Source organism: Tamandua tetradactyla, chromosome 6 (assembly GCF_023851605.1).
Source record: "Tamandua tetradactyla isolate mTamTet1 chromosome 6, mTamTet1.pri, whole genome shotgun sequence".
Classification (NCBI taxonomy): Eukaryota; Metazoa; Chordata; class Mammalia; order Pilosa; family Myrmecophagidae; genus Tamandua; species Tamandua tetradactyla.
In genome coordinates this window covers 86570082-86597283 of record NC_135332.1, presented here as the reverse complement: position 1 = coordinate 86597283, position 27202 = coordinate 86570082, and the positions used below count along the sequence as shown (strand labels likewise).

At 36.8% G+C, this 27202-nt stretch overlaps 1 protein-coding gene across 20 annotated transcripts in view; it reads right to left on the bottom strand.

The window, feature by feature from the left end:
- Positions 1-27202, bottom strand: part of PTK2 (protein tyrosine kinase 2) — a 404029-nt gene that overhangs the window by 180430 nt on the left and 196397 nt on the right. For all 20 annotated transcript variants that reach the window (XR_013178148.1, XM_077166685.1, XM_077166687.1 and 17 more), the window contains 3 exons: positions 25965-26052; positions 8533-8612; positions 6857-6919 (listed from right to left, as the gene is read on the bottom strand). Coding sequence is in view for 19 of the 20 variants with exons in the window: in XM_077166685.1 (XP_077022800.1) it covers positions 6857-6919; positions 8533-8612; positions 25965-26052 (231 nt within the window). In the remaining variant the exon portion in view is untranslated. The remainder of the gene's footprint in view (positions 1-6856; positions 6920-8532; positions 8613-25964; positions 26053-27202) is intronic.

The following is a 27202-nucleotide window of genomic DNA, read 5'->3' as shown; positions in this document are numbered from 1 at the left end:
GGATGGACCTTAAGGATTATGCTGAGTGTGATTAGCCAAAAACAAAAGGACAAATATCTTATGGTCTCACTAATATGAACTGACATTAGTGAATAAATTTGGAATATTTCGTTGATAACAGAGACTATCAGGAGATAGAAATAGGGTAAGATATTGGGTAATTGGAGCTGAAGGGATACAGATTGTACAACAGGACTGAATATAAAAACTCAGAAATGGACAGCACAATACTATCTAACTGTAATACAATTATGTTAAAACACTGAATGAAGCTGAATGTGAGAATGACAGAGGGAGGATGGCTGGGGGGCACAAAGGAAATTAGAAAGAAAGATAGACGATAAAAACTGAGATGGTATAATCTAGGAATGCCTAGAGTGTATAATGATAGTGACTAAATGTACAAATTAAAAAAAATGGTTTTGCATGAGAAAGAACAAAGGAATGTCATTACTGCAGGGTGCTGAAAATAGATGGTAATTAATATTTTAAAATTTCAACTTATGTGTGAGACTAAAGCAAAAAATGTTTATTTGGAACAAAATTTATGTTTAGACTAGTGCATCTCCTAATATAACTTATGTAGATAGTTGGTTGAACAACATAAGTACATGGAACCTTGGGTAGGACATGAGATTTTGTTGGTTTGTCCAGAGTGATGCCCTGATGAATCCCAAAGTGATTTGATCAGTGAGTGGAAAAGTATTTGCAAAGTTCCCTTCAGGGAATGATGAGAATGGGGGAAAATTCAACCTTCCCAAGTTAAATTCTTGATATTCTCACAAGCAGCGGGGACAACAAAAGCTATAGGCTGAGCCCCGAGTCTTGGGGTTTGTTCATATGAAACTTAACCCCACAAAGGATAGGTCAAGCCTACTTAAAATTAGGCCTAAGAGTCACCCCCAAGAGAGCCTCTTTTGTTGTTCAGATGTGGCCTCTCTCCAGCCAACACAACAAGCAAACTCACCACCCTCCCCATCTGCGTGGGACATGACTCCCAGGGGTGTGAACCTTCCTGGCAACGTGGGACAGAAATCCCAGAATGAGCTGAGATTCAGCATCAAGGGATTGAGAGAAACTCTAGAATGAGCTGAGATCCAGCATCAAGGGATTGGGGAAAACCTTCTCCACCAAAAGGGGGAAGAGCGAAATGAGACAAAGTGTCAATGGCTGAGAGATTTCAAACAGAGTTGAGAGGTTATCCTGGAGGTTATTCTTACACATTAAGTAGATATCACCTTGCTATCCAAGATGTAATGGAGAGGCTGGAGGGAAGTGCCTGAAAATGTAGAGCTGTGTTCCAGTAGCCATGTTTCTTGATGATGATCGTATAATGATAAAGCTTTTACAATGTGACTGTGTGATTGTGAAAACCTTGTGTCTGATGCTCCTTTTATCTACCTTGTCAACAGATGAGTAGAAGATATGGAATAAAAATAAATAAAAGGGGGAACAAATGTTAAAATAAATTTAGTTTGAAATGCTAGTGATCAATGAAAGGGAGGGGTAAGGGGTATGGTATGTAAAATTTTTTTTCTGTTGTCTTTTTATTTCTTTTTCTGAATTGATGCAAATGTTCTAAGAAATGATCATGATGATGAATATGAAATTATATGATGATATTGTGAATTACTGATTGATTATATATGTAGAATGGAATGAGCATATACTCAGAATGTTTGTGTTCCTTTCTTGTAATTTTTTTAAATTAATAAAAATTCAAAAAAAGAATAATTTTATCACTATATTAGTTCATTTTGCTTTAATTTGTCATTATCAGTAATGCAATTTCTTTTTTTTAATTTTTATTGATACAACTACATATACAAACACATATATTCTTAACATATAAGTATTCCATACACGGTGTACAATCACTGGCTCATAATGTCATCACAGAGCTGTATATCCATCACCATGATCATTTTTCAGAACAGTAATACAATTTCTAAGCCTGACAACAAAGTAAGAAAAATATGACATAACTTGGCAGCTGCTGTCCTCTTTTCCTTACCTCCTATACTTAAAAGATGTAGGTAAACACCTCAATTGTCTTACATCCCGGTATGTTCTCTGGCAGCTGTCAGCCCACAGGAACAAAGTCCCAGGGACAGGGGCTGGGAGTTTACTGCCATGTACTTCGACTCTGCCTATAGAAAAAGTACCCTGATTCTGCAGGTTAAAAAGAACATGGAAAGGGCGGGCAATGGTGGCTCAGAACGCAGAGTTACCGCCTGCCATGCCAGAGACTCAGGTTCATTTCCCAGTGCCTGCCCATGTGAAAAAAAAAAAGAACATGGAAAGAAAGCTGGGCCTGATTTTTTTTTTTTTTTTTTTTTTTTTTAAATTTTTTAAGGAAAGACAGAGAGAAGGAAGGAAGGATAGAAGGAAGGAAGGAAGGAAGAAAGGGAAACATTTTTTAAACATTTTCTTGTTTTTTATTGTATTCTGTTTCTCCGTTTTTGTTACATGGGCTGGGGCCGGGAATCGAACCGAGGTCCTCCGGCATAGCAGGCAAGCACTTTGCCCGCTGAGCCACCGCGGCCCGCCCTGGGCCTGATTATTTTGTGCATAATTCAAAATAGTTATTTTGAAATGTAGTATAAAGTTGAAGGGATATTCTCTATTACACTGTATTATTATTAAGTGAGATTTTCTTGAAAATTTCTGGTAAAGGCTAAGAAACTCTGAGGATCATTTCCTTTTTCTCCTTATTGGGAAGGAAAAAAAGAACCTGAAAATAAACTAACCAGAAACATGAATTCATGCATAATTTTGAGGAAATGAAAAAGTTTGAAATGGCTCCAAGTTACTAACAAAAACTAATGGGAAAAATGATGTTGAGTCCCCTTCCCTTGAGGCACTATGGCTAAGGAACTACGCAACGACCTTCCAGTGGCAGCGTAACCCCAGTGGGCATCAGGCCAGACTCTCCTTGGAGAAAGCTCTGCTTCAAAGCATGGGCATCAGCCTTTCCACAGGAACTTGGAAGACATATAAGACAAGTAATTCAAATAATCATGCTGTGTTCATTTCTCCTTTTTTAATCTAATTTACAATAATCACAAGCCCTTATTTATGTATAGTAATTCCCACCTTCTCCATTTCATCTGATCCTCACAGAAACTCAGTGTTTTTTTTTTGTTGTTGTTACATGGGCAGGCACCGGGGAGCGAATCCGGGTCCTCTGGCATGGCAGGTAAGCATTTTTGCCTGCTGAGCCACCGTGGCCCGCCCGAAACTCAGTGGCTTTAAAGGCATGTATTAATAACCCAAATGTTTCCTTCTACTTTTCTCTTTACCTACCACTTGACCTTCCATAATTTCTAGAAATAAGTCCAATTCATACAGATCTTGACCTTAAAATTCTTTTCTCCAAGCATTCCCGGCCCCACCCCACTTTCATTTCCTTTTTTTAACTGGCTGTTCTTGCTGCTAAAACCATGTCAGTACACTATCCATGGAGACTACTTTCAGGCATGTAGCTTCCTGTAACTGTATCCTTTTCACAGTGGCTCTTTTCATTTTGTTGGACTCCTCTGGTTCCGATGCTACCATCAGAGAGAGAGAGGGTAGATGACATCTCACATCCTTCCTCCCCATCCCAGCAACAGGATCCCTCTAGGATAAGCCCGTGTGCTGCCTTCTTTCCATGACACTCTTGCCAGAAATGTGTAACCCAGGTCATTGATTCCACACTCCACATAATGAACTATTCATCACGGAGGGCTCTTTTTTGGATCACCATCTGTAACTACTTGCTGGCTCTTTGCTAACTGCCTCATCAGTTTCTTTCTTTCTTTCTTTTTTTTTTTTTTTTTTTGCTTAAATAAACTTATTTTAGAATAGTTTCAGATTTGCAGATTAAATAAACTTATTTTAGAAGTTTCAGATTTACAGAAGAGTTACAAAAAAAGTACAGAGTTCCTAGTATACCCCACAGCCGGTTCTCCCTACTCTTGGAGACCAAGTCACAAGCACAGACTGTGCTTTAAGGATGGGTGTCCTCTGCCTGCTTTGGAGGAGATGTCTACATAAATTACTTGGGATTGTTCTGTACAGGAGATTTGTCTCTTCTCCTCCAACTATTAATTTAATTATTCATATTAATATGGGTTGGTAGATATTTATTTTATACCTAGATCTAGATGATCAGTACCACCAGAGACTTTTAAAACTGCTAGTATTCACAATTTCATAATCAATGAAATAAATCAACATTTCCCTTTCCTTCTTTATTTAAAAAAAACCATGACTGTCCCCCGTAAGTGAAAATCAGCATGCCCTAAATAACTTATCTTCCCCCTCAGGCATGCTCATCTTCTTGTGACTAACAGCCCTAGTGGCCCACAGCAGAAATTCAAGTAGACTGCTTGAATTTCTACCTTTCCTTTCTTATCAAAATGTAGCCAGCCCCAAGTCAAGAGACTTTTAACTCTAATAATCTACCTCTCTACTGCCATGACTATTGTTTTTACCTCAATCCCTCATTATTTCTCAAATGGAAAAGAACAACCCAACAGTTTTAGTTCCGTTTCCATTTTTAACCTCTTTTGATAAAATTCCTCTCTCTCAAATGTGGTATTCTCAATAACAAATCTCCTCCTAACACGGTCCTCCTTAAAATAGTTCTATTAGTTCTATTAGTCAGCAATGCTCGAGGACCAAGTTCAGACACTTTTTGACTAATTAGACTGTCAATGATCCGACCCCTAAATACTTATATATTTATGTATATATATATATATACTTATATATATATGTGTGTGTGTGTGTGTGTGTGTATCCATCCATCCATATCTATCTATATATTCATCTATACCCTTTATAGACATGGTGTTTCATCTCACCTTTATGGGTTCTTAAATATGTCTGTGCCTTTACAAAATGCTGATCTCTCTTCTCGGGCGGCTTCTGCACAGAACCCCCAGCCTGCCCATATTCTGGTGAATCATTCATTCTTCAAAACAGTTGAGACCACATCTGCCCATGAAACTGCCTATCATCTCTCCTGAAAACTCTAGGTACTTCTACTTCAGATCTTAGCACATCATTTTTCAATTTTGCTTACTGCCCTGAAAATCTGCCTTCTAGCTAGCTATAAGCTTCCTGAAGGTAGAAACTGTGTCTTATTAAGTTTGAATTTCCAGTATTTAGCTGCCAAGGACTCAGTAAGCGCTCAATAATGTTTGCTGATAAATTACTGAATAAACAAATATTGGAGAAAGGAACAAAAAAATCAACCAAATAAGCATAAAGGGAATTACTTCTACTTCTCCTGAACTGCCTAGGGATGAATATAGCGTTCCTCTAAGACAACACCTTCAATGACTGCTCCAATTCTGAAAATTTTTATTTCAAGCACTACGAAGAGCCTAAATCAAGCTGAAGAATGTGGCAACTTCAAATAAAAATCTAATCACAGTGAATGGTAGGTTTATTTTTTTTAAATGTTATTAATGCTATCATTAGTTCTATACCATTAAGTGTTTAAAGGGCAGGGGAAATTCTACTTAGAATAATTCTGCCTAATAAGATATCCTAGTTTATCTTTAAAACTTTTCATTTAAATTTACCCAAATTCTTTTTTGTCCCTATCCAATCTGTTAAAAGGGACAGCATGTGATAGGTATCTTCATAAACACATAATCACAAATATTTACCACCACAAATCTTATGCTACAATATTATGGAAAATCCAGAAGTAAAGGGGGGATTCAACTGCCAACACACAGAACAGCAGGCTGCCTGCCTACCCCTAGGCATCAAACTAACTCACTCTGTAACAACCTGGTCCAGAGGAGGCTCGTATACTTTTTTAAAATAACTATATCTGTATTACTACTAGTAATCACTTCGAAGGATTTTATCTGCTTTATAATTTTTTTCCAAAAACCTTTATTTCTGTATTTATTTTTAAATGATCACACACCTCCTATAAAATCTTGTTTTCAAAATGGTGGGTTATTAAAGTTTTATAGTATAATAAACAGTAGGTGGACTGATCTAAAAAGTCCAAGAAAAACTGAAAGCTATTTGAATTCTATTGATAGAAGAGAGTTATTAGTTGTGGATAACAACTCACTTTATTTTCCCAACATCTTCTGTATACATTAAAAATTTCAGAGACAATACCAGCCCCAAAATTTTAGTGTTGGCAAAATGTCGCACCATTACTAATGAAAAGAAAATTGATCTTTACTAGAACATAGAAAATATCAATGATCTTTTATTGACTTGTCAAAATGAGCTGTAGAATATCTAGCTTCTCAAGACATAAGCTCCAGTATGGCTTATACGCATTTAATACATTTTACTAAGACAACATAATAAACAAATTAATTTAATTATCAATAAGATTTTTTAATATTTTAAGATTTCTGATACATAAGTAACAAGCAACTCCCATATCTGATATTTGTGAAAACTTTCCTCAGAAAACTTATAAAAAGAATAATTAAAAAAGGAAGAAACTACAGTTAAAGTTATGTAGAGGCAATTCTAGAGTTAAATGTGAACTAGAAGTAAAACTTCATCTCAATATGATTAAGTCTACAGATGCAAAAAAAAAAAATATGTATATATATATATATATATATAGTGTTAACATACCATAAACATTATTAGCCTTACATCATTAATCAACAAATCTAAATGGTTGCTAATACAATTAATGTCAGTTAAGAAATTTTTCTCATTAAAACTTTCCCTTTACCAGATGTAAAGTTAAAAGAAAAAGTGTTTCAGATTCAATATTTAATTTTAAGTAAAGATAGTCAAACTAATAAAAGTATAGTTTGAAGAAGCATTGCAGTTCTAAGCATATGCAGGTGTGACCTAGATGAGTAATACTTACTCTAACACTTCATAGTTAGACTTCTTTTCTAGTGCATTACCCCGCATCTCCCAGTATGATCGCCTAAAATCAGAGAAGATACAAATATAGTTGTATTTGTCTATGTGGTTAAATTTCTTAAATTATGGGGAAGACATTTGTACCTAAGTACTGGGTGGCTCAGCCACAAACATTCTGGTAAGCCACGAATAAAGAAAGAACCTGATTCACAGCACTATTCCTATATTCTAACAAAGCAAAATTCATTCAATCATAGACCTTATCTCTACTGAGCAATCTAATTTTTCACTAGTACCAAGTCCTTTCTATTTAAAACATGGCATTAATGAATATGACACTCAGTCCATGTGCATAGTACCTCACAAAAGGACAAGGTTTGGCTTAAGCTGCTTTCTGATTTACTGATATTACAAATCATTTAAAATAATTTTATAGCAGAATGTTTAATCAACAAGACTTTGTTTCAAGCTGTCCATAATAATTTGAATACTGTTTGTCCTTTTAAAATTTGACATTTTCTTCCGTCTACTTAAAAAAGATTTAGATTTAAATGAAAAATAAAAGAGAGCCCCCAAACAACTGCTTAACTTTTTTTCTTCTCCTTTATATTCATGTGGGGTTTCTTTTTAGGGGATGGGGAAGGTGGAAGACTATTTGTCAAGCTTTTCCATCAGAGTCAAAAATCTAATCAGTGACAATAAACTATGCAGGAAGGGGAAGGGCAAAAGGGATGGAAGGACAGAAGAAGAGAAGTGCAAAAGGGAAAGAATGAAAGGGAAGGGAATAAATGATAACGTAGAGGAAAGAGCAGGAAGAAAAATGTGACATTTAGAACCAAGAAAGGTACCAGTGCCATTCACATGGGAGCTAATGCTTTCCAACTCTTTTTCCCAGGTAATATACTATAGCACTGTTAGAAGCAAAAAACAAGTATATGAATATGTTTTCTAAGGAGAGGAAGCAGGAGCATAAAGAGATAGTAAGAGGTGACTTTTGTTAAGGTTGAAAACAAATTCAATTTAAAGGTTGGGAGTTATACTTAATATCCTTTAGGTCCATATAGGAACTGTTATTTAAAAGCCTCACGGAGAATTAAAAAATAGTGATCTCTGGGGAAAATTATTACTGTTTTGAGTATGCATAATCAAATTTTACCCAATTTAACCAACTCATCTTAAACACAAATTTTAATTAAAACTGTATCTGACGAAGGTAAAATATTCTTTTACCCTAATTTAAAAACGGTGGTTTAGAAAATAATATATGATGAATGTTACTAGAAATAAGAAATACATTCTCAGATTTCCACTGGCCACATGCTGACATGTATTAAGTTTAAATTAATGTGCACTGGCCACATTTCAAGTACCCAGTGCCCATCTGTGGATAGCAGCCAACCTATGGGATAGCTCACATACTGAACATTTCAAAAAGTTCAATGAGGAGCACTGCCTTAGACTTTCTTACACACTTACTCTCTTAAAAACTCATTTAATTTTAAACACAATGCAAAATGAATTTTAAAGAGTGTAAAATTTCTATAATTAGCAATATCAAACATAATTAAAAATCCTCTCAAAATTTTACTCCAACTTTATTCAATATTGTACTGATATTTTTTAAAACAATGAAAAACACTGGTGAATAAAGACTCTAAAATATAGTTATCACCTTACCGTATTTCTAGACAACCCAACTTCAAAGCAATTTCCTGGTCCACTTGATCAGCTACTTCTAACATATAATCACTCTTCACCTACAACAAAAAGGAATGGGAAAAACAATGCTGTTTTAAAAGAATGCATTTTAGACAAGCATTCAGTAAATGTTTACTGAGTGCCTTTTACATACTTTAATATACCATATCAATAATAAAGCTATATACTGGTGATATAAAAGTAATGACAAAACATAAAGAAAAAATGGATAAAAAATAAGTAACACATGATCTTATACATCGTTAAAAAGAGCTCAAAGTCTAGTTAAACAAAACCTAAAACCTATGACTACTTGAATCATCAAGAAACACTACCTGGAGCACAAGAACACGCAAGCTGCTTTGTGCCCTTCCTGTGCTGTCAGAAGTTAAAATACAAAGAAAGATCTCCATTTTCACGAAAATTTTCAGCAGATATATTTTCTGAACTCAAAAGTACAGTTCAAACAGCAATGATTAAACCCTGATTCAAGCACAAATAAAATTATATATTTTAAAATTCATTAAAAAAATTCATTTAACTGCACAATTGGAAGTGATTAACCTGCAATGAACTAAGGCAAATATTAAGAGAAGAATCTACAGAATTCTATAAATGCCTTCTAAACAATGGATATGCTCAATAAAAATGCTATGCTTGGGGGTGCAGGGGAGTTCAGTGGTAGAATTCTCACCTGTCATGTGGGAGACACAGGTTCAATTCCCGGCCCTACACTTCTCCCCAAAACAAGCAAACAAGTAGACAAACAAGAAAAAAAAAACCAACCAAAAAAAAAATTCAACAAATGGTGCTGCAATAACAGGATACTCACAAGGAAAAAGAATGAAATGTGACCCCACCATACAGCACACACACACACAAAATGCTATGGCTATCTCATGAACAGATTTCACACAGATTGGTATTCGGTAATACCAATCTATATGAAAAGATACCTTCAAAGAGGAAATCAAGAGTAAAATCTCTTTACAGATCAGCATCAACAGACCAACATTTGCAATCGATTTTAATGATAGGGAACACTAATTTTGAATCCTAATTAAGTGAAATATTACCCAAGTCCCCCAAAAGAATCCATTCTTCTCATTACAAAAGCTGTATTTTAAAATGCTGGCCTCAATTACCACATTTTAAATTTCATCCATTAAAAAAACTGGAAATTGGCTTTCTCTATTGTTATATAAGTACCCACACAATAGGGTTTTTGTTTTGTTTTTTGCCTCTCAGTCCTCAAAGCCTAAAATATTTACTAACTGGCCCTTTAAAAGAAAATATTTATTCACCTCTGCCCAAAAATAAATCTCAAAAATCCTGTTGTTCAACAATTAAGTCCTGGCCTGCCAACTCACTTCCTCTTATACTAATAGAGTCTCATTCCCCAGTTAATTCACCTCTCACTTCACTCCAATCCTTTAGGTTCAGCATTATGGTTAACCATGCAAAGAACCCCACCCTCCACCCCCAACTCCCCAGTGCCCCGTAATTCCTCCACTGTAACCCTGGCCACACTACTCTTACTGAAGCCAATGCCCCCACACCCTTGCATACCCTTTTCCACAATTCACTATGTCAGTGAATATTAAGAATTATTCATTCACTGACTCAGTCAACAAGCATTAACTGAATACCTGCCATATGCTAGGATACCGTGCTGAATAAAACAAGACAGAACTCACAGTGAGTGGGTTGTCAGGTGGTGAGGAACGCCACAGGTAAAAACAAAAAGAGGGGCTGCGCCACTGCTAAGTAGAAGCATGAGAGGAGAAAGTGGAATGTGAGCGAAAGCATCAAGGGGGAGGATGAAGTGAAGGAGCGAAGTGTCTCGACATGCAGGAAGAGGTACACTGTCAGAGGAAGCAGCACATGCAAAGGTATCTGAACTGGCTTGTCTGCAAGGAAGCAAAATGAAACCATAGGAGAAGTACCAGGAGACCCAGAGGTAATAGGGGGTCAGTTTTCATTTTCTAAAGCTTATTCTGGACGTTATATTGAGACTAGACTGTGGTAGGCAAGGGCCAACTGTTAAAATGTTTCTGCTGTCTCTTTTTTCTCAACTTATAAAAGAAAAATAACCACAAATTATACTAGAGGTTAACTGAAGAATCATAGCTGCATAATAATTTTTTAAAAGAAAATTTGATGTAGAGTATGCGAAAATATTTTAAAAATTGACTTTTTCAGGCTGGAATGTAAAGCCCCCTTCCTCCATGATGTGACCAATCTCTAGCAAATATTCCAAGAAGCTTTGCCCACCCAGGATTTCCAGGTCACCTACCAAGCCCAACCCAGCCCATGCCCTCTTGCCCTCCAGCAACTGTAATCTTGAGATAATCTCCCTTTACCCAACATCCACCATTCAGTGGTTGCAACCCTGTATGAATGAATATAGTGGCGTTTAAATTTTAAACGTCACCAGTGAAAAGCTGCCAACTTCCCACTCTCAAGTTAGACAAAGAAAACACACCATCTCCCTTTCCCTATTTCCCGCCAAACATCCTATATAACCTGCACCCATTCCCTTGTTTGGGGCTATTGTCACCTTAGGGTCCAGCCCGTCTGTGCATAGCCTCTCAATAAAGCTCCTTTGATTGGGAAAAAAAAAAATTTTATTTTTTCAAGATCCTTGAGAAATTATTTTTTTCTTGACATCTTCTAACAAATCTCATTAAAATTTTTAGAAAACCAGGGCATTACCACCAATTAAATCACTTCTCACTAGTAATTCATTCAGGAAAATGAAGCAGGCACCTAAAAACATGGTTGCTGTGTTGGGGATACAGTGGCAAAAAGGACAGAATGGGGGTTGTACTCCAAGCACCCATTCCGTTGGTGGGTGCAGCACATCAGCAGTTCAATGTAACATGCATACACTGCATAGGAGAAGTACAGGTGCTATGGGAAGGCTTGATGTAAAAAGTGCCATTTAAGCTAAGATTTGAAGATTGGGTGGAAATTAACTTGGTCTCAGAAAGAAAAGGGGGGCTGTACAGGAAAGGGTTAACTTAGCAGGCCTTTGTTGTCCAAACCCTGCACATTCCCTAAAAAAGCGCTTATTTTTAGGACTAGCCCCTGGCCACTCCAGGAAATCAACCTTTTGAAAAATGTTCTATCTGATAAGACAGACTTTGCACCCCTGAGGCATGGGCCACGCTGTTGTGACAAGAGAGCACAAACCACATGAGTTCTGGCAAAAACAACAACAACAAAACTCTTTCTCTCTGGAGCTTGAGTAACTGAGATCATCAGACAGGCACTTAGGTCCCACTCCCAGTAAAAACTGTAACTACCCAGGCTCAGAAGGGCTTCCCTGGTTGGCAACACTTTGCATTTGTTGTCACACATCATTGCTGGGGGGTGGGGGATTAAGCACATCCCTGCACTGCTCACACATGGTTTCCTCCAGATTCTGTCCCATGGACCATTTCTCTCTGCTGATTTTACTCTGGGTCCTTTAATAAAACTCTAACAATAAATTCAATACCTTTGCAGTTCTGTGAATCCTTCTAAGAATCATCCAGCCTGAAAGTGTTTTGGGGAGTACGACCCAAGAGTATTCCCAGCAAAATTAAGAGTCTGTCAAAGGCCCTGAAGCTGACTAAAGGCAAACTAAAAATATCTACAGAGATGGTCAAATATTAGAAAAGGACTATTTCTGCTTTTTCCCATTACTAAAATATTTTAACTAAAAGGACAATCAAGAAATATAGGTCTACATTTTAAAACTTCAACATCTATGTGAGATCAAAGGGAGAGATGCTTATTTAGTGCAGAATTTATATTTTGGGTAGTGCATTACCTAACTTAACTTATATGGTCACTTTAGTTGAACACCATAAGTACATGGAATATTGAATAAGGTGTGAGATCTTGTTGGTCTGTCTAGGTTAGTGTGATGCCTGATATATTCCAGAGTAATTTAGGCAGTGAATAAAGAAGTATTTGCAAGGTCCCCTTGGGGTGCTAGGGAGGAAGGGGGAAATATTCAACTTACCCATTTGGAGAATTTCTGATACTCTGGCAAGCAGTGGGGACAATACAATCAATATGCCAAGCCCTCCAACTTGGGGTCCATCCCTATGAAATGTATTCCTACAAAGGACAGGCTAAGCCTACTTAAAATCAGGCCTAAGAGTCACCCTCAGAGAACCTCTTTTGTTGCTCAGATGTGGCCCTTCTCTCTAAGCCAACTCAACAGGTAAACTCACTGCCCTCCCCCTACATGGACATGACTCCCAGGGGTATAAAGCTCCCTGGCAGCATGGGACATAACTCACAGGAAAACCAGCATCAAGGGATTGAGAAGGCCTTCTTGACCAAAAGGAGGAAGAGAAAAATGAGACAAAGTTTCGGTGGCTGAGAAATTTCAAACAGAGTTGAGAGGTTACCCTGGAGGTTATTCTTATACATTATACAGATATTCCTTTTTAGTTTATGGTGTAGTGGAGTAGCTAGAGGGAAGTATATGAAACAGCCCACTTAGGGCTGCCATTTCAAAATATGTTTTAACAGCCAGGAAACTTCAAAGCCAAGAAAATACAGATCAGGAAATCGGTTTCTGATAATACAATTACCTGAATGAAATCTGTAAATTTCAAAAATAAAAATAGGAGAAAGAGTGACCAACAGGCAATAAGGCTGCCTAGGCCCCTCAGACCTCTAGAGGAAAGTTCAGATCCACAACATAAAATTAACTTTTGGTTTTCAATGCGGTAACTTTCTCCTGGGATTCTTTTAGTTAAACAAAACATTGAATATGATACATTTAATATTTTTAAAAAGTCAATGGATGTATATATACTCATTTTAAATATTAAAATAAATGCATGAGTAAACAATGACAACTTCATGTCAGAACTGGGCTTCTTAAAAGGTGAAAATTTCAGTAGGGCCAAAAGGTTTCTATACTAGCTCAGCACCACGAATGTAAATTGAATAAATTTTCTTGACTTAACACTGACATCAGCCTTCATGCTAAGGCCAAATATTAGCAATTTTAACAAATGAACATTGAGAAAGAAAAAGAAACAAAATTTTATATGACAAAAGAAATATTTCACATCAGGGCAACATATATTCATCTTGTTTTCTATGAGCTATTAGGTTATTGTCAAAAATTAGTTCACAGGTTCCTGCTCTGAAATGAATAGTGTTATAACAAGATTCTAGTTTATTTTTAGAGTGTGCTGATTAATATCTTTCAGAATATTCTAAAATGGGTCAGAAACATTTAGTGAATCATTTGAGATTTCTCACACTGGAAGACACATTCAGGGCACCTTGTAGTACAACTGTGTTCATAAAAACAATCTCCAACTAGGAACCTAAAAACTGAAACATTAATATCTTCAATGACATGTTGTTTTCCTTATGATCCTGTCCAAAACAAGGGACATAATGAAGAGTAGACCTGGATGAAATTTCAGATACAGGAGTAATAAAATAAAGCTTTTTCTAAGTATTTCATTTTAGTTCCTTTTTTAAATTTCTTTTTCTGACTCATGAGATAGGTTATTTCTAACCTCATGAAGAAACAAACCATTAAAAACATTGATTCTTATAAAACAGAAATAAAATATAACACTTAAAAATGTTCATAATAGGCTAGACATTTCTAAGGGCTTTGATAGGTTACTTCATAGAATACTCCCAACAACAGCCCTCCCCCCACCCCATTTTACAGATTATTAAATTTGTGATCAGTTAATAAAATGAATAAGCAAAACTGGCAAACCACAGACTGGGAGAAAATATTTTAAAAACATGTAATTTGAAAAAGGGCAGGTATCCAGGATAAGTAATGAAATCCTGCAACTTAATAAAACAAAATGGGCAAAAAGATGAACAAGTCTTTCACAAAAGAGTCTATATGTCCATAAAAAAGTATTCCACCATCATGAGTCAGTTATCAGAGAAGTACAAATTGAAACCATGATATGATTCTATCACACACAGCTAAAATTAAAGAATGAAGACACTAGATGTTGGACAGAACGTAAAGCAACCAGAACTCTCCTACACTACTGGAGAAAAAGTAATCTGATATAATCATTTTGGAAAAAGAGCTGGCACTTTTTTATAAAACAAAATATATACTTGTGGACTGTATTAACTCTGCAGACCAATGATGATTGAATATGCAAATAAAAATATATTAGAAGAATGAATTCCCAATTTATTCCCTTCAAGACTTACACAATAAGGTTCAACAAATTAATAGTTCATAAAAAACACATAAGGAAACAAGTCACTTTGAATAAGAGTCAGTATAAACCACCTCAAAAATAGATAAAAAGTCGTTAGCAAATACTGACCATTAAAAATGCTTAGTAGACCCCCCAAAGTATTTAAACTTTAAAAATAAAACAAAAAATAACAAATAAAAACCTAACAAATGCACTGGACATCAAATTGCTTACAGCTGAGGAGAGAATTGGTGCTCTGAAAGATTCATCTGCAGTAATTACTGAGAACACATGCTGGACAGTCCACCCAGCCACTGAGTTGAAAACATGAAAGAGAAGTTAACAGATCTATAAGAGACTGAGAAGGTCTGATACACAATCTGAGATTAAAAAAAAAAAAAAAAGAATGGAGAAAAGTCAGTATTTGATTAATATCACCAAGACATTTTCCGAATTAATAAAAAAGACATTCACCCACAGATATAGGTAGATCAATGCAAATCAAAAGAAGAAAATAAATAGAAATCCACATCTAGTTTGTAATAGAAGTGAAGATCACTAAAAACAAGGAAGTGATGTTAAAACCACACAGAATGAAAAGAACAGTCATCTAGAAAGAAAGACAGAATGATGAGTTGATTTCTTCACAGCAATGATCAAAACCTGACAAGACCAAAGCACTGAGAGAAAATAACTAACTGCCCTGACCTAAATACCCAGACACCCAAACACCCCATCTTTCAGGTAGGAAAAAGGAATATTGGAGATTTAGAAGGGCTGAACACAACTAATAATCCTGAATTAATGGGTATTTAAAGTGCTCTTCACTGAATAACTAGAGAAGACCCATTTCACTCAATCAAAACTGGAACCCTTATAAAAATAAAATATTTGCAAGATGATGAATAACTCTTATCAAACAAACGACAATGCAAAATTATTTAGAAAGGAACCAAAAAAGATTAATTTAAATCTCTCCATCTGATCACTTCCATTTTGACCAAAATGGACTGAATTTCCTGCTCAATCTGCTCATTGAAAACTAAAAATGCTGAACACAATATTTAAAAAAAATATTCTTGAATGCATCCACTTGGGAAACAATAAAACCAAAACAAAAACATCAATGACTAGAATACAGAGGGCAAAGGACAGAAATAGAGTCTGCTTTTACCTTAAGGGCAGAAATGAAAAATACTTATGTTGTAAAACATGAAAACCAGCAAACAAAAATAAGTAAGGGAATGATATATTAAAAATTCAGGATAATAGCTACTGCCTGGAGTGAAGGGGGCACAGGGTGGGGGAAGAAGAGGATGACAAAGACTAAACACAGAGAAGCATCAGGGATGCTCTTCTTTCATTCTGGCAGAGAACTAGGCACACTCATGTTACTATTCAGCATCACATCTCACAAAAGAATCCATATATGAATCACTTAATACAGGATCTAAACAATTAAAAAAATCAGTATCACTGAATTCTAAGTTCCTTAAAAATAGATCAGTTTGGCTCAGAATTCAGTGAAAATACATGTATGCATTTATATATATATATGTTTCCATAAAATATTGAAGTTTTTTAAAATTAAAGAATCATGTCATCAAAGTGAGAGCCTTACAAAGTGATTGATTTAACTCAGAATTCAGTGAAAATTTCTACACATTAAATTCTCACAAAATACTTTAGCTGAATTCTCAGTTAAATATACTTTGGTTAAAAATAGCGGAAGGAGCCAATTATTTATACCATTTTTGCGTGTTTAAAATAGGATGAAGTTCTGAATTGCTAACTGATTTTCCAACTTTGGAATTAAATCTGTTCCCAAACTGGGCACTGCCTTTATAGGATAACATATGAATCATCTGGAATAGTTCTGGAATTTCCAAGTCATATACCAGGACAGATTCTGTAGTGAAACTTTTCTATTATTAGAAGTCAAATAAATACCTACTTCTAACACTGGAATACAAAATATTATTTTCAAAACTTTCTAGCTAGATCAGGGTAGAAATTTTAAAAGACACAGTATTCACACAAATGAAATTATGTATTTTTAATATACACCCTGGATTTTAAACAATAGCATTTCATATAACACTTCCACGACAATGAATATACCTGTATCTCACAATTTATAATGGATTCAGACTCAGCAAAATCTATCTAACCAATCTGTTATTGACAGACATCTGCAAGGCTTCCAATTTCTTTTTTATTACTATAATGTCTCTATGAGCATCCTTGGACATATATATTTGCATGAATCTCATTTATTTAGAAGAAATTACTAAAACAATAAATTATTAGATTAAACCATAGAAAATTGCCAATATCTGAGTATTTTCTTACCTCCAAAAATGGGAGTGTCATATGGTGCCAACTAACATACTGAGAGGATATGACCACTGTGGTAGTTTGGAGCTATTATATACCCAAGAAAAGGCCATGTCCTTTCAATCCATTCTTATGGGCGCAGACCTATTGTGGGTGGGACTTTTTGATTGTTTTGTTTCAATTGAGATGTAACCCACCCAATTCAATGTGAGTCTTAATCCTTTACTAAAATCCTTTAAGAGAAGAGTTTGGAGTGAGAGAGCACACAAAAAAAGAAACACCAAGAGAACCAAGAAGGACCCACAGGGGCGGAGAGAAAGAGCCACTGAAGCCAGACCCTGAACGCAAGGAAACCCGAGAGAAAAAGGACCAGCAGACGCCAGCCAGGTATCTTCCCAGGTGATAGTGGTATCCTAGATGTAAGTAGCCTTTCTTCAGAGATGGTATTGTACTCTTGATTCTTAATTTGGACATTTTCATGGCCTTAGAACTGTAAATTTGTAAACTAACAAATTTCCATTGTAAAAACCAACCCATTTCTGATATAATGCATTCTGGCAGCTTTAATAAACTGAAACAACCATATTTAAAGCTTTTTTATTTTAAATTTATTTTTAACTTTTTTATTGTGAAATATAACATATACACAAAAGAAAAAAAGCAGCAATTTTCCAAATACATTTTAACAAGTAATTACAGAACAAATTTCAAAGTTTGTATGGGGTACCATTCCGCATTTTCAGGTTTTTCCTTCTAGCTGCTCCACAAAATGGGAAGCTAAAAGAAATACCATTATAGTGATTCAGCAGTCATACTCATTTGTTAAATCCTATCTTCACTATTACAACTCCTTCTTCTCCTTTGATCCTACTCCCAATCTATAGGGGTCTTTGGGCTGTGCCCATTCTAACTTTTTCATTTGAGAAGTGGTATCAACAGCATAGGATAGGATATGGGATTGGTTGATATTCTTGGAGAGGCTGGCCCCTCTGGGTTTCAGGATTTATCTGGAGTTTATTGGTTAGGGATCTTTGGGCTTTGCCCATTCTAACTTTTTCATTTGATAAGTGGTGTCAACAATAAAGGATAGGAGATGGGACTGGTTGATATTCTTGGAGAGGTTAGCCCCTCTGGGTTTCAGGATTTATCTGGAGTTTATATGCTTCAGGAAAGTAAACTTAATACGTAAACTTTTATGGAATCTCAGTTAGAGCACTAAGTGTTCTTTATGGTTAACAGGAATGATGTTTGTCGGGGTATTGCAAACCATGGCAATTAGCACCATCTAGCTGAAGCTCGCGTAAGAACAGCCTCCAGAATAGCTTCTTGACTCCATTTGAAATGAACTCTGGTAGCCACTGATAGCTTATTTTGATACATTTCTTTCCTCCCTTTTGGTCAGGAAGGCAATGTTGATTCCTCAGTGCCAGGAACAGGCTCTACCCCTGGGAGTCATGACCCACTTTGTCAAGGAGACTTTTACTGTGGAATGTGATGTCCCAGGTAGTAGGGAGGATAATGATTTTGGCTTAGAGAGAGACAGAGGCCACACGTGAACAACCAATGAGGTTTCCTGGAAGCAACTCTTAGGCATAATCATAAGAAGTGTTAGCGTCTCCACTACAGAAATTAATTTCATAAGGGCAAGCATCAAAAACAATATCTTGGCCTATCTTCTTGGGAGTCCCTAATGTTTGAGAGAGTACCTGGAGTTTCTCAGCTGGGAAAATTTAGTATTTCCATTATTTTTTCTTCAGTCCCTCAAGGGACACTTCCAATACTTTTTAACTATCAGCCCACTACAGTCTGGGATGTCTCTGGATATTACATTAAGCAACAGAGAATTACAAGGCCTCATTTCCTTCCTGGGCTCCATGGGTTTGGGTTGTCTAAATGAGCTATGCAGACAGGGTTGATTAGATTGTCTGTTAGAGAAAATTTAGGTTCCAGACACAATAAACTTCTCGCCTTTGGTCTCATATAGTAGGTGAAGCTGTAGAGTACATTCACTATCACCTTTTGTCCTGTATTCTGATTTACCTTACCAACAACCAGATTAGCTTTGTTTTTATCTCCAAATAAATCCTACTCTCTTTTTTGGTTACTTTAACTTTTTTTTGGCATGAGCAGGCTCCAGGAATCCAACCTGGGTCTCCAGCATGGCAGGCGAGAACTCTGCCACTGAGCCACCCTTGCCTGCCCTACTTTAACTCTTAATGTATGTAGCAATGCTGACTTTCACAAGTGCAGAACTCCAGCAGTGAATTTTAGGTGTCACAGAGGTACTCAAAATTCCAGGGAAATACCAGCTGATAGATGTATATGTCTCATCATCTAGAAACACATTTACAACTTTGAACTGTGTGGCAGCTATAAAAATTTACAAATAAGGCTCCAAATTTCTTATAAGTATTTTCTGAAACAGACCATAGTATATCTGTTATTTTGTTTCTGGCTTATTTTGCACAACAATTGTCCCCAAGGTTCATTCAGTTCATTGCATGCCTCACAACATCATTGCTTTTTGTAGGTGCACAGTGTTCCATCATAGATATGTATCTCACAGTTGCCTTTTGGCTTCTCGGTCATTGCACCTTTCGCGCCCTTCCATTAACAGGTAATGTCCAAAATAATCAAAACAGTAACCTCAGATGGTTGTTCAGTCAGCAACATTCTCAATTCTAGACAGTTCCCATTGGTCCAAGGGACAAAGAACCGATAAACAGAACCTCACCAAATATCAAATCAAAAGCTCTCCTAATCTTTCGTTCCTGCCATTCCGCCCCCCTCCAAATTATTTACCCCTGGTATTACTGTGGTACTTTTGTTTCTGTTAACTACACGCCATGCCATGCAATATTCGTTTTTCTCCTATACCCTTCCATTATTGACTCTTTGCACGAGATCGAACCTTTGTAGGAGTTCATGGTAGAATTTATTTATAATCGTAGAGTTAATCAGTAGGATATATTGCACTATACATCCCCTTTCAGTCATATTTACCTTCAATATGACATTCAATATGACAGTCACTTATAATCCCACTAATTAGCTATCATTACTTCTATCCATTCCCTAACATTTAAAAGTTCAACATCATTGCTTCACCTTTTCCCCATCTTTAGCTTCTGTTGTACCTCTAGGTGCTCTATATTTTACAGGGTAAACCTCTGAGATTGCCTTTACCAGAGTCATAATAGTAAAATCATGCATTATCTATCCTTTTGTGTCTTATTTCACTCAGCACTGTGTCTTCAAGGTTCATGCATGTTATCATATGCTTTGGGACCTCCTTTTGTGTTACCGCTGCATAATATTCCATCATATATATATACCACGTTTTGTTATCTGCTTCTGTTGATAGCCACGTGGATTGTTTTCTTGTTTCCATCTTTTGGCAATTATGAAAAGTGCCATTACGAATACCAGTGTGCAAATGTCTGTTCATGTCACTGCTTTCAGTTCTTCTGGGTATATACTAAGTAGCGGTATTTTCAGGTTGTAGGGCAACCCAATATTTACTTTTCTGAGGAACCACCAAACTGTCTTGTACAGTGGCTGTACCACTTTACATTCCATTCCCACCAGCAGTAAATAAGTGTTCTAATTTCTCCACATCTTCTCTAACAGTTGCAATTTTCTTTTAATAGCAGCCAATCTTATAGATGTGAGGTGGTTATCTCACCGTAGTCTTGATTTGTACTTCCCTTATAGCTACTGAAGAAGAACATCTCTCCATGTGTTTTTTTAAAGCTGTGCTGGTTTGAATCTATTATGTACCCCAGAAAAGCCATATTTTAATCCTGATTCAATCTGATAGTGGCAGCCATTTCTTTTAATCCTGATTCAGTAATGTACACTGGAAACTTTAAATTATCTCCACAGAAATGTGACACAATTGTGGTGTGTGACCTTTTGACTAGATGGAGATGCGAATCTACATATTCCAGGTGGGTCTTCAACAGTTTACTGGAATCTTTTTAAAAGAGGAAACATTTTGGATAGAGTCAGAAATGGCAGAAGCCTCGGAAACAACAGAACTGATAGAAATATCAGAGCAGAGCTGACAGAAATGCTGACACTTGAAAAACAGAGACACAGATGTTTGGAGGTGCTTGGAGTCCAGCAGACGTCGCCATGAAATATTAAGCAAGCCAGAACCTGGATACAGCCAAGGGAAGCCAAGAGATGAAAGTCGGCCCCAGAGAAGCAAAGTGAGGAACCCCCAAAGGAACAGAAGCTAAAAGCAAAGAGCCTAGGAACAAGGGATCAGCAGCTGCCAGTCATGTAACTTCTAGGCTGACAGAGCTGTTCCAGACCCACCAGCCTTTCTTAAGTGAAGTATTCTCTTGATGGTGCCTTAATTTGGACACTTTCACGTCCTTAGAACTATAAACTTGTAACTTATTAAAATCCCCTTTAAAAAAGCTGTTCCAGTTCTAGTATATCACATTCCAGCAGCTTGTAAAACAACACAAAAGCCATTTGAATTTACCCTTCGGAAAAATGTCTGTTCATATCTGTGCTGGTTTGAAAGTGTGTGTACCCAGGAAGAGCCATGTCCTTTAATCTTGATTCAACACTGTAAGGTGGAAACTTTTTGGTTAAATTATTTCCATGGAGATGTGACACTCTCAAGTTGTGGAGTGACCTTTTGATGAGATTATCTCCAGGAAGACATGACATGCCCAGTTGTGGGTACGGCCTTTTGGTTAGATGGAGACTTGATTTTGGCCATTCAACGTGGGTCTTGATTGGTTTACTGGAGTCCTTTAAAAGAGGAAATATTTTGGAGAAAGCTCAGAGCAGATGTAGACACTTGGAGAACAGTTGCTTTAGAGTTGATTGAGACAAACATGTTTGGAGATGCTTGGAGTCCTGACAGAAAGAGTAGATGCCTAGACATGGGAAGAGGCCAGCAGACATCCCCATGTGCCTTCCTATGAGATGTTAAGCAAGACAGAACCCAGAGTTGTGTCCTGGAGGAGCTAAGTGAAGACCACAGACCCTTATGGAGGAAGCTACTGGCATCAGAAGCTGGAAGTAACGAAACAGGGAACAAGGACCGGCAGATGCCAACCACGTGCCTTCTCAACTGACAGAGGTGTTCCGGATGGCATCAGCCCTTCTTGAGTGAACATAACCTCTTGTTGCTGCCTTAATGTGGACATTTTCATGCCCTTAGAACTGTAACCTTGTAACTTAATAAATTCTCTTTTTAAAAGCCATTCCATTTCTGGTATACTGCATTGGGGCAGCTAAACAAACTAATATAATATCCTTTGCCCATTTTATAATTGGTTTGTTTGTTCTTCTGTTGTTAAGCTGTATAATTCCTTTACAGACACAGGATATCAAACCTTTATCTGATATGTAGTTTCCAAATATTTTCTCTCATTGAGTTGGCTGCCTCTTCACCTTTTTGACAAAGTCCTTTGAGGCACAGAAGCTTTGATTTCAAGGAGTTCCCATTTGTGTTAGTTAGATTCAGTTGTCAACTTGGCCAGGTGAGCATACCTAATCTTGTTGCTGCGGACATAAGCCAAGGGTACCTGAACCTCATCTGTTGCCAATTACATCTGCAGTCAGCTAGGAGGGTGTCTGCTGCAATGAGTGACCTTTGACTTCAATGGCTGCTGCTTAAATGAGAGAGCGCAATGTAGCACAGCCTAGCAGCTCGGCATTCCTCATCTCAGCACTTGCAGCTCAGTCCAGGCCTTTGGAGGTGCAGAAAGAAGTCATCCCGGGGAAAGTTGTTGGAACCCAGGGGCCTGGAAAGAAGACCAGCAGAGACCATCCTGTGCCTTCCACGTAAGAAAGAACCTCAGTGGAAAGTTAGCTGCCTTTCCTCTGGAGAACCAACAAAATAAATCCCCTTTTATTAAAAGCCAATCCGTCTCTGGTGTGTTGCATTCCGGCAGCTAGCAAACTAGAACACCATTTATCAATTTTTTCTTTCATTGCTTGCGCTTTTGATGTAAAGTTTAAAAACTGATCACTAGTTTATTAGTAGGTCTTGAATATGTTTCCCTATACTTTCTTCTAGGAGTATTATAGTCCTGGTTCTTATATTTATGTCTTTAATCCATTCTGAATTAATTTTTATATAGTGTTAAGGTACAGGTCCTCTTTCATTCATTTGGCTATTGACATTGAGTTCTCTCATGCATATTTAAGACTTTTAATCTGTTTGCTGATTCATTAGTTCTGAAAAACATGGTGCTCTCCACCTTCCTCCTCTTCCCTCCTAGTACTGCCTATATCCTCCCCGAACTTACTGTCACTTGAGTCTGAGACACTGGCCTTCACCATGGGAAATGGCCTAGTTTACTATGACAACACCATGTTTTAAAAAAACTATACATTTGGTAAAATATTACAAAAGCACATGTAAAATAAAAGAATTTATTAGGATAGAGATATTCTGAGTGCTATATTAAAATATTTTCTGGACTTTATAAAAATGGGCCATATTATTTAACAACTTAAAAGAACTAAAAAGCAAATAAAGAAAAGAAACTCTAGAAACGAGATGATGTAGAGGGTTCATATGCAGGGCATATACCAGAAGGAAAAGATAAGATGTGTATGTACCATCTTGCGATGTACAACTAACACTTGTATTATGATAGACATGTAAATAGAGAGTGCCAAATGCTCATAAGCCTGGTACTGTCTGTAGTGCGAAAGTGCAGTGATGATTGGGTAACCATGTGGCAGACCATTTTATCTCATTTAGTCACCAGTGAGCCCGAGGGGTAGGCCTTACCCACGGAAGCCTGAGTAGATGAGAAAGGAGCACCCAGAGCCTCGGTGTAGACCTGAAAGCCCCGCGGTGGCTGCAGGCAGAATAGGAGGCTATGGAGCATCCACTGTCTGTGAACACACCCCATAAGGAAAGCCAAACCATCACATTTCATCTCTTCTCAGGTTTGATCACAACTCAGCTGAATTAGATGGACTGCAATGATACATGCCCTGTTAGTAAAAGAACATCTGGGCCACAGTGGTGTGTGCAGGACTAACCTTCAATCATATAGCCAAAAACAAGGACTTTCAAAAGAGGAAAACTAGGACAGCCTAGGAACAGTGTGAATGGAATAAAACAGGCTGAGTTTTAGGTTAGCCTAGAAGTTATAAAAAGGAATAAATGAGAGCTATTTAGGCCTCTGGGTATCAGCGTCACTAAGGTAATCATAAATTTCTTCAGTGGGTGGAACTTCCAAAGAAATTATGCCAATGTTAATATAGATCACATACAAATGAGAAAAACAATACAAATGCCAATTCAACTCGTCAGCTATAGTTTTGGAAACTCGAAACCATTTTTGCAATGTGAGTATACGGCCAACAATCTCAGCTGAAACCTGAACACAACTTCTCCGTTTCCATTTTGCCACACTGAACTCTCTTTTCCCCCTGTATTACTGTGGCCCTTGAAAACTTTCTGCAAGGCCCCAAGCTAACATCATATACTTCTGTGTGACTTCTACCATAACAGACAAGAAGAAAACAGACCACCTTAGTAGAACCTTCTGTCACAGCTTAGATTTCACAAGCAGAATATCTATCCATATTGTACTTGGGAAATTAAACAATCTACCTTATCTCTCTTTTTCTGAATCTTATCTATCATTTCTCTTTCATGTCATTCAAATGCCCAACACAGATGCCCAAACTTATGCTAACAGGCCTTTATCTTCTATATTTTCAGGTCCCATTTTAGCTCAATGTCTGAATCCTGTCAAATTTAGCCACCTAAATTATACTTACTGCCACATTCTTATGCGTTATACTTAATTTCTTGCCTAAATTACTGAATAGCCTCCTATCTTGTTTGCAGCTTTTGAAAAACCTAATCCATTCCTGATACTGCCATCAGGGTGGCTTATTTAAGGAAAAAAAAAAAAACCACCATCACATTTCTGATCAAGGCACTAATTAAATTGTTTAATTGGCTTCCAATAATTTCTAGGACAAAACCTAAAATCCTTTATTTACTTGGCATGGTCCTTATTTTCTTACCAGTTTACATTCCAACGAATTGGCACAGATATAAAGGCATTTCCTCGATCCTGCCTAAAGAGTGCCTTCCCTCCAGTATCTGCAAAGCTGGAGAGAGGGCATAGGGCACTTTTAGGACCAGCAGAGCCTCTGCAGGGTCCTGTGATTAGGATTACCAAGAGCACAGGGCAGGGCACAAAGTGACAGTTACAGGACAACTCCATGGGACTGAGGGCTGCAAAGATGAGGGCTTTTCTGTATTCCTCGCCCAGAGCCATGTGTATTTTCATTAAAACAAAAAACTACCAAGTATATGTAACAGCCAAGGTTATAAACAAATGTCTCAGATTATTTATTGGTGTGATTTCCTGACATTCTTCACTAATACTTTAGCTATAAACATTGAATTTGTTGGCTCATTTGTGCCACACATTCACTGCTGAACTAATACTAATACCCTAAGGGGTAAAAAGCAGGTTACACTGTTTTACTTTATGATACAAATTGCTACTGAGGCTATATGGGGATGGTTAGTTCTGAACATAAATTCCACATAAGACAAACTCGTTTATACTCAAGCATGATAATTATACTTGAATTAAAGTTTAATGGTTATGTTAAAATGGTTATGTCAGATAGGACTTACTTTCACCATATAAAAATAAAGTATTAAGACTTGTAAAGCATACAAAAGTCCAGTGCCAAAAATTCATAAGTTTTCACTGGTTAGAAGAGTCTCACTGCCATACAGTGACAAACTTATAATCTCCACATGCCAAGTTTAATCAATTTCTAACTCTAAAATAAAAACGTTTAATAAACAGGATTCAAAGAAACAAGACAGTATATGAAAGCACCCTCCTATACCTGCTGATAAAAGAAATTCAGAGTTGGCTTGTCTTCGGTAAATTGATTTAGAAATCCTTTTGGCAAATAACGAATTCTCAGTTCATATCTGAAAAACAATTCACAAAACAGAACAATTAGAAATGGTTAATTTTTTCAATTTACAGTGTACAATCACATTAATGTGACTATGGCACTGTCAAAATTACTCTGAAAAATGATTTTTAAAAGTAATAAAATTAATTATTTTTTAAATGCAAGCTTTTCATTTTTCAGGAACCAAAGTGCACATATCAATGAATTTTCTCAAGGACACAGAGCATTATGAGAAACCCAGATGTGTCTCTGGCCCCACAAGTCACTCTCCACCACTGCCAAGGGCAAACAAATCCTGGCCTCTACCACCTCCCATAAGCTCCCCTGATTTTTAACTTGATCTTAGTGGGATCACAGTAGGCACCCTTTTGTACCTTTCATTCAACAACTGCTTGAGAGATTCCTACATATCTGATTTTTTTTTTTTTGGCACATAAAGGGTTCATTTTTATTTATGTTATTTATTTTTAAAATATTTTTATTAAGAAATATCCACACACATAGCATCTAAAGGGTTTACTGTAAATGTTTTAAAGATAGGATAGAATTGCATTATAACTGTTCATAGCTGAACGGCATTGCACTAAATGAATACACCACAATTATTTAGTGTGGTTACTCTGTTGATGATCATTTGCTTTGTCTCCACTTTCTGGCTATTAGGAAGAAAGCTTCTTTAAACACTTTTTTTTATTAGAGAAATTGTAGGTTTATAGAAAAATCATGCATCAAATACAGACTGCTCTGAAACCTGCTATACATTTCTTTTCGCTGTATCTCCAGGAGCAGAGTCATTGGATCATAGAATACATGTTAGCTTTAGTAGCCGTTACTACACAGTATGCCAAAGAAGCTGTATCAATGTATACTCCCACCAGAAGCCTGGGGATGTTCTGGTCCCTCAATACCATTACTTCTACTTGGTATTGTCTAGGCTTTTTTTTTTTTTGGAGTCACTCTGGTGGGAATACCATGTAGAGCATGGTAGTTTTAACTGGCATTTCCCTGATGACTAACGAAACTGAGCACTTTTTCACATTTATTGGCCACTTTGAGTATCTTCTTTTGTGAAGTACCTGTTCAAATTTTTGTCCATTTTTTACTGGGCAGTCTGCCTTTTCTACCAGCACTAGCAACTGATTTGTTGGTATTTTTACATATAC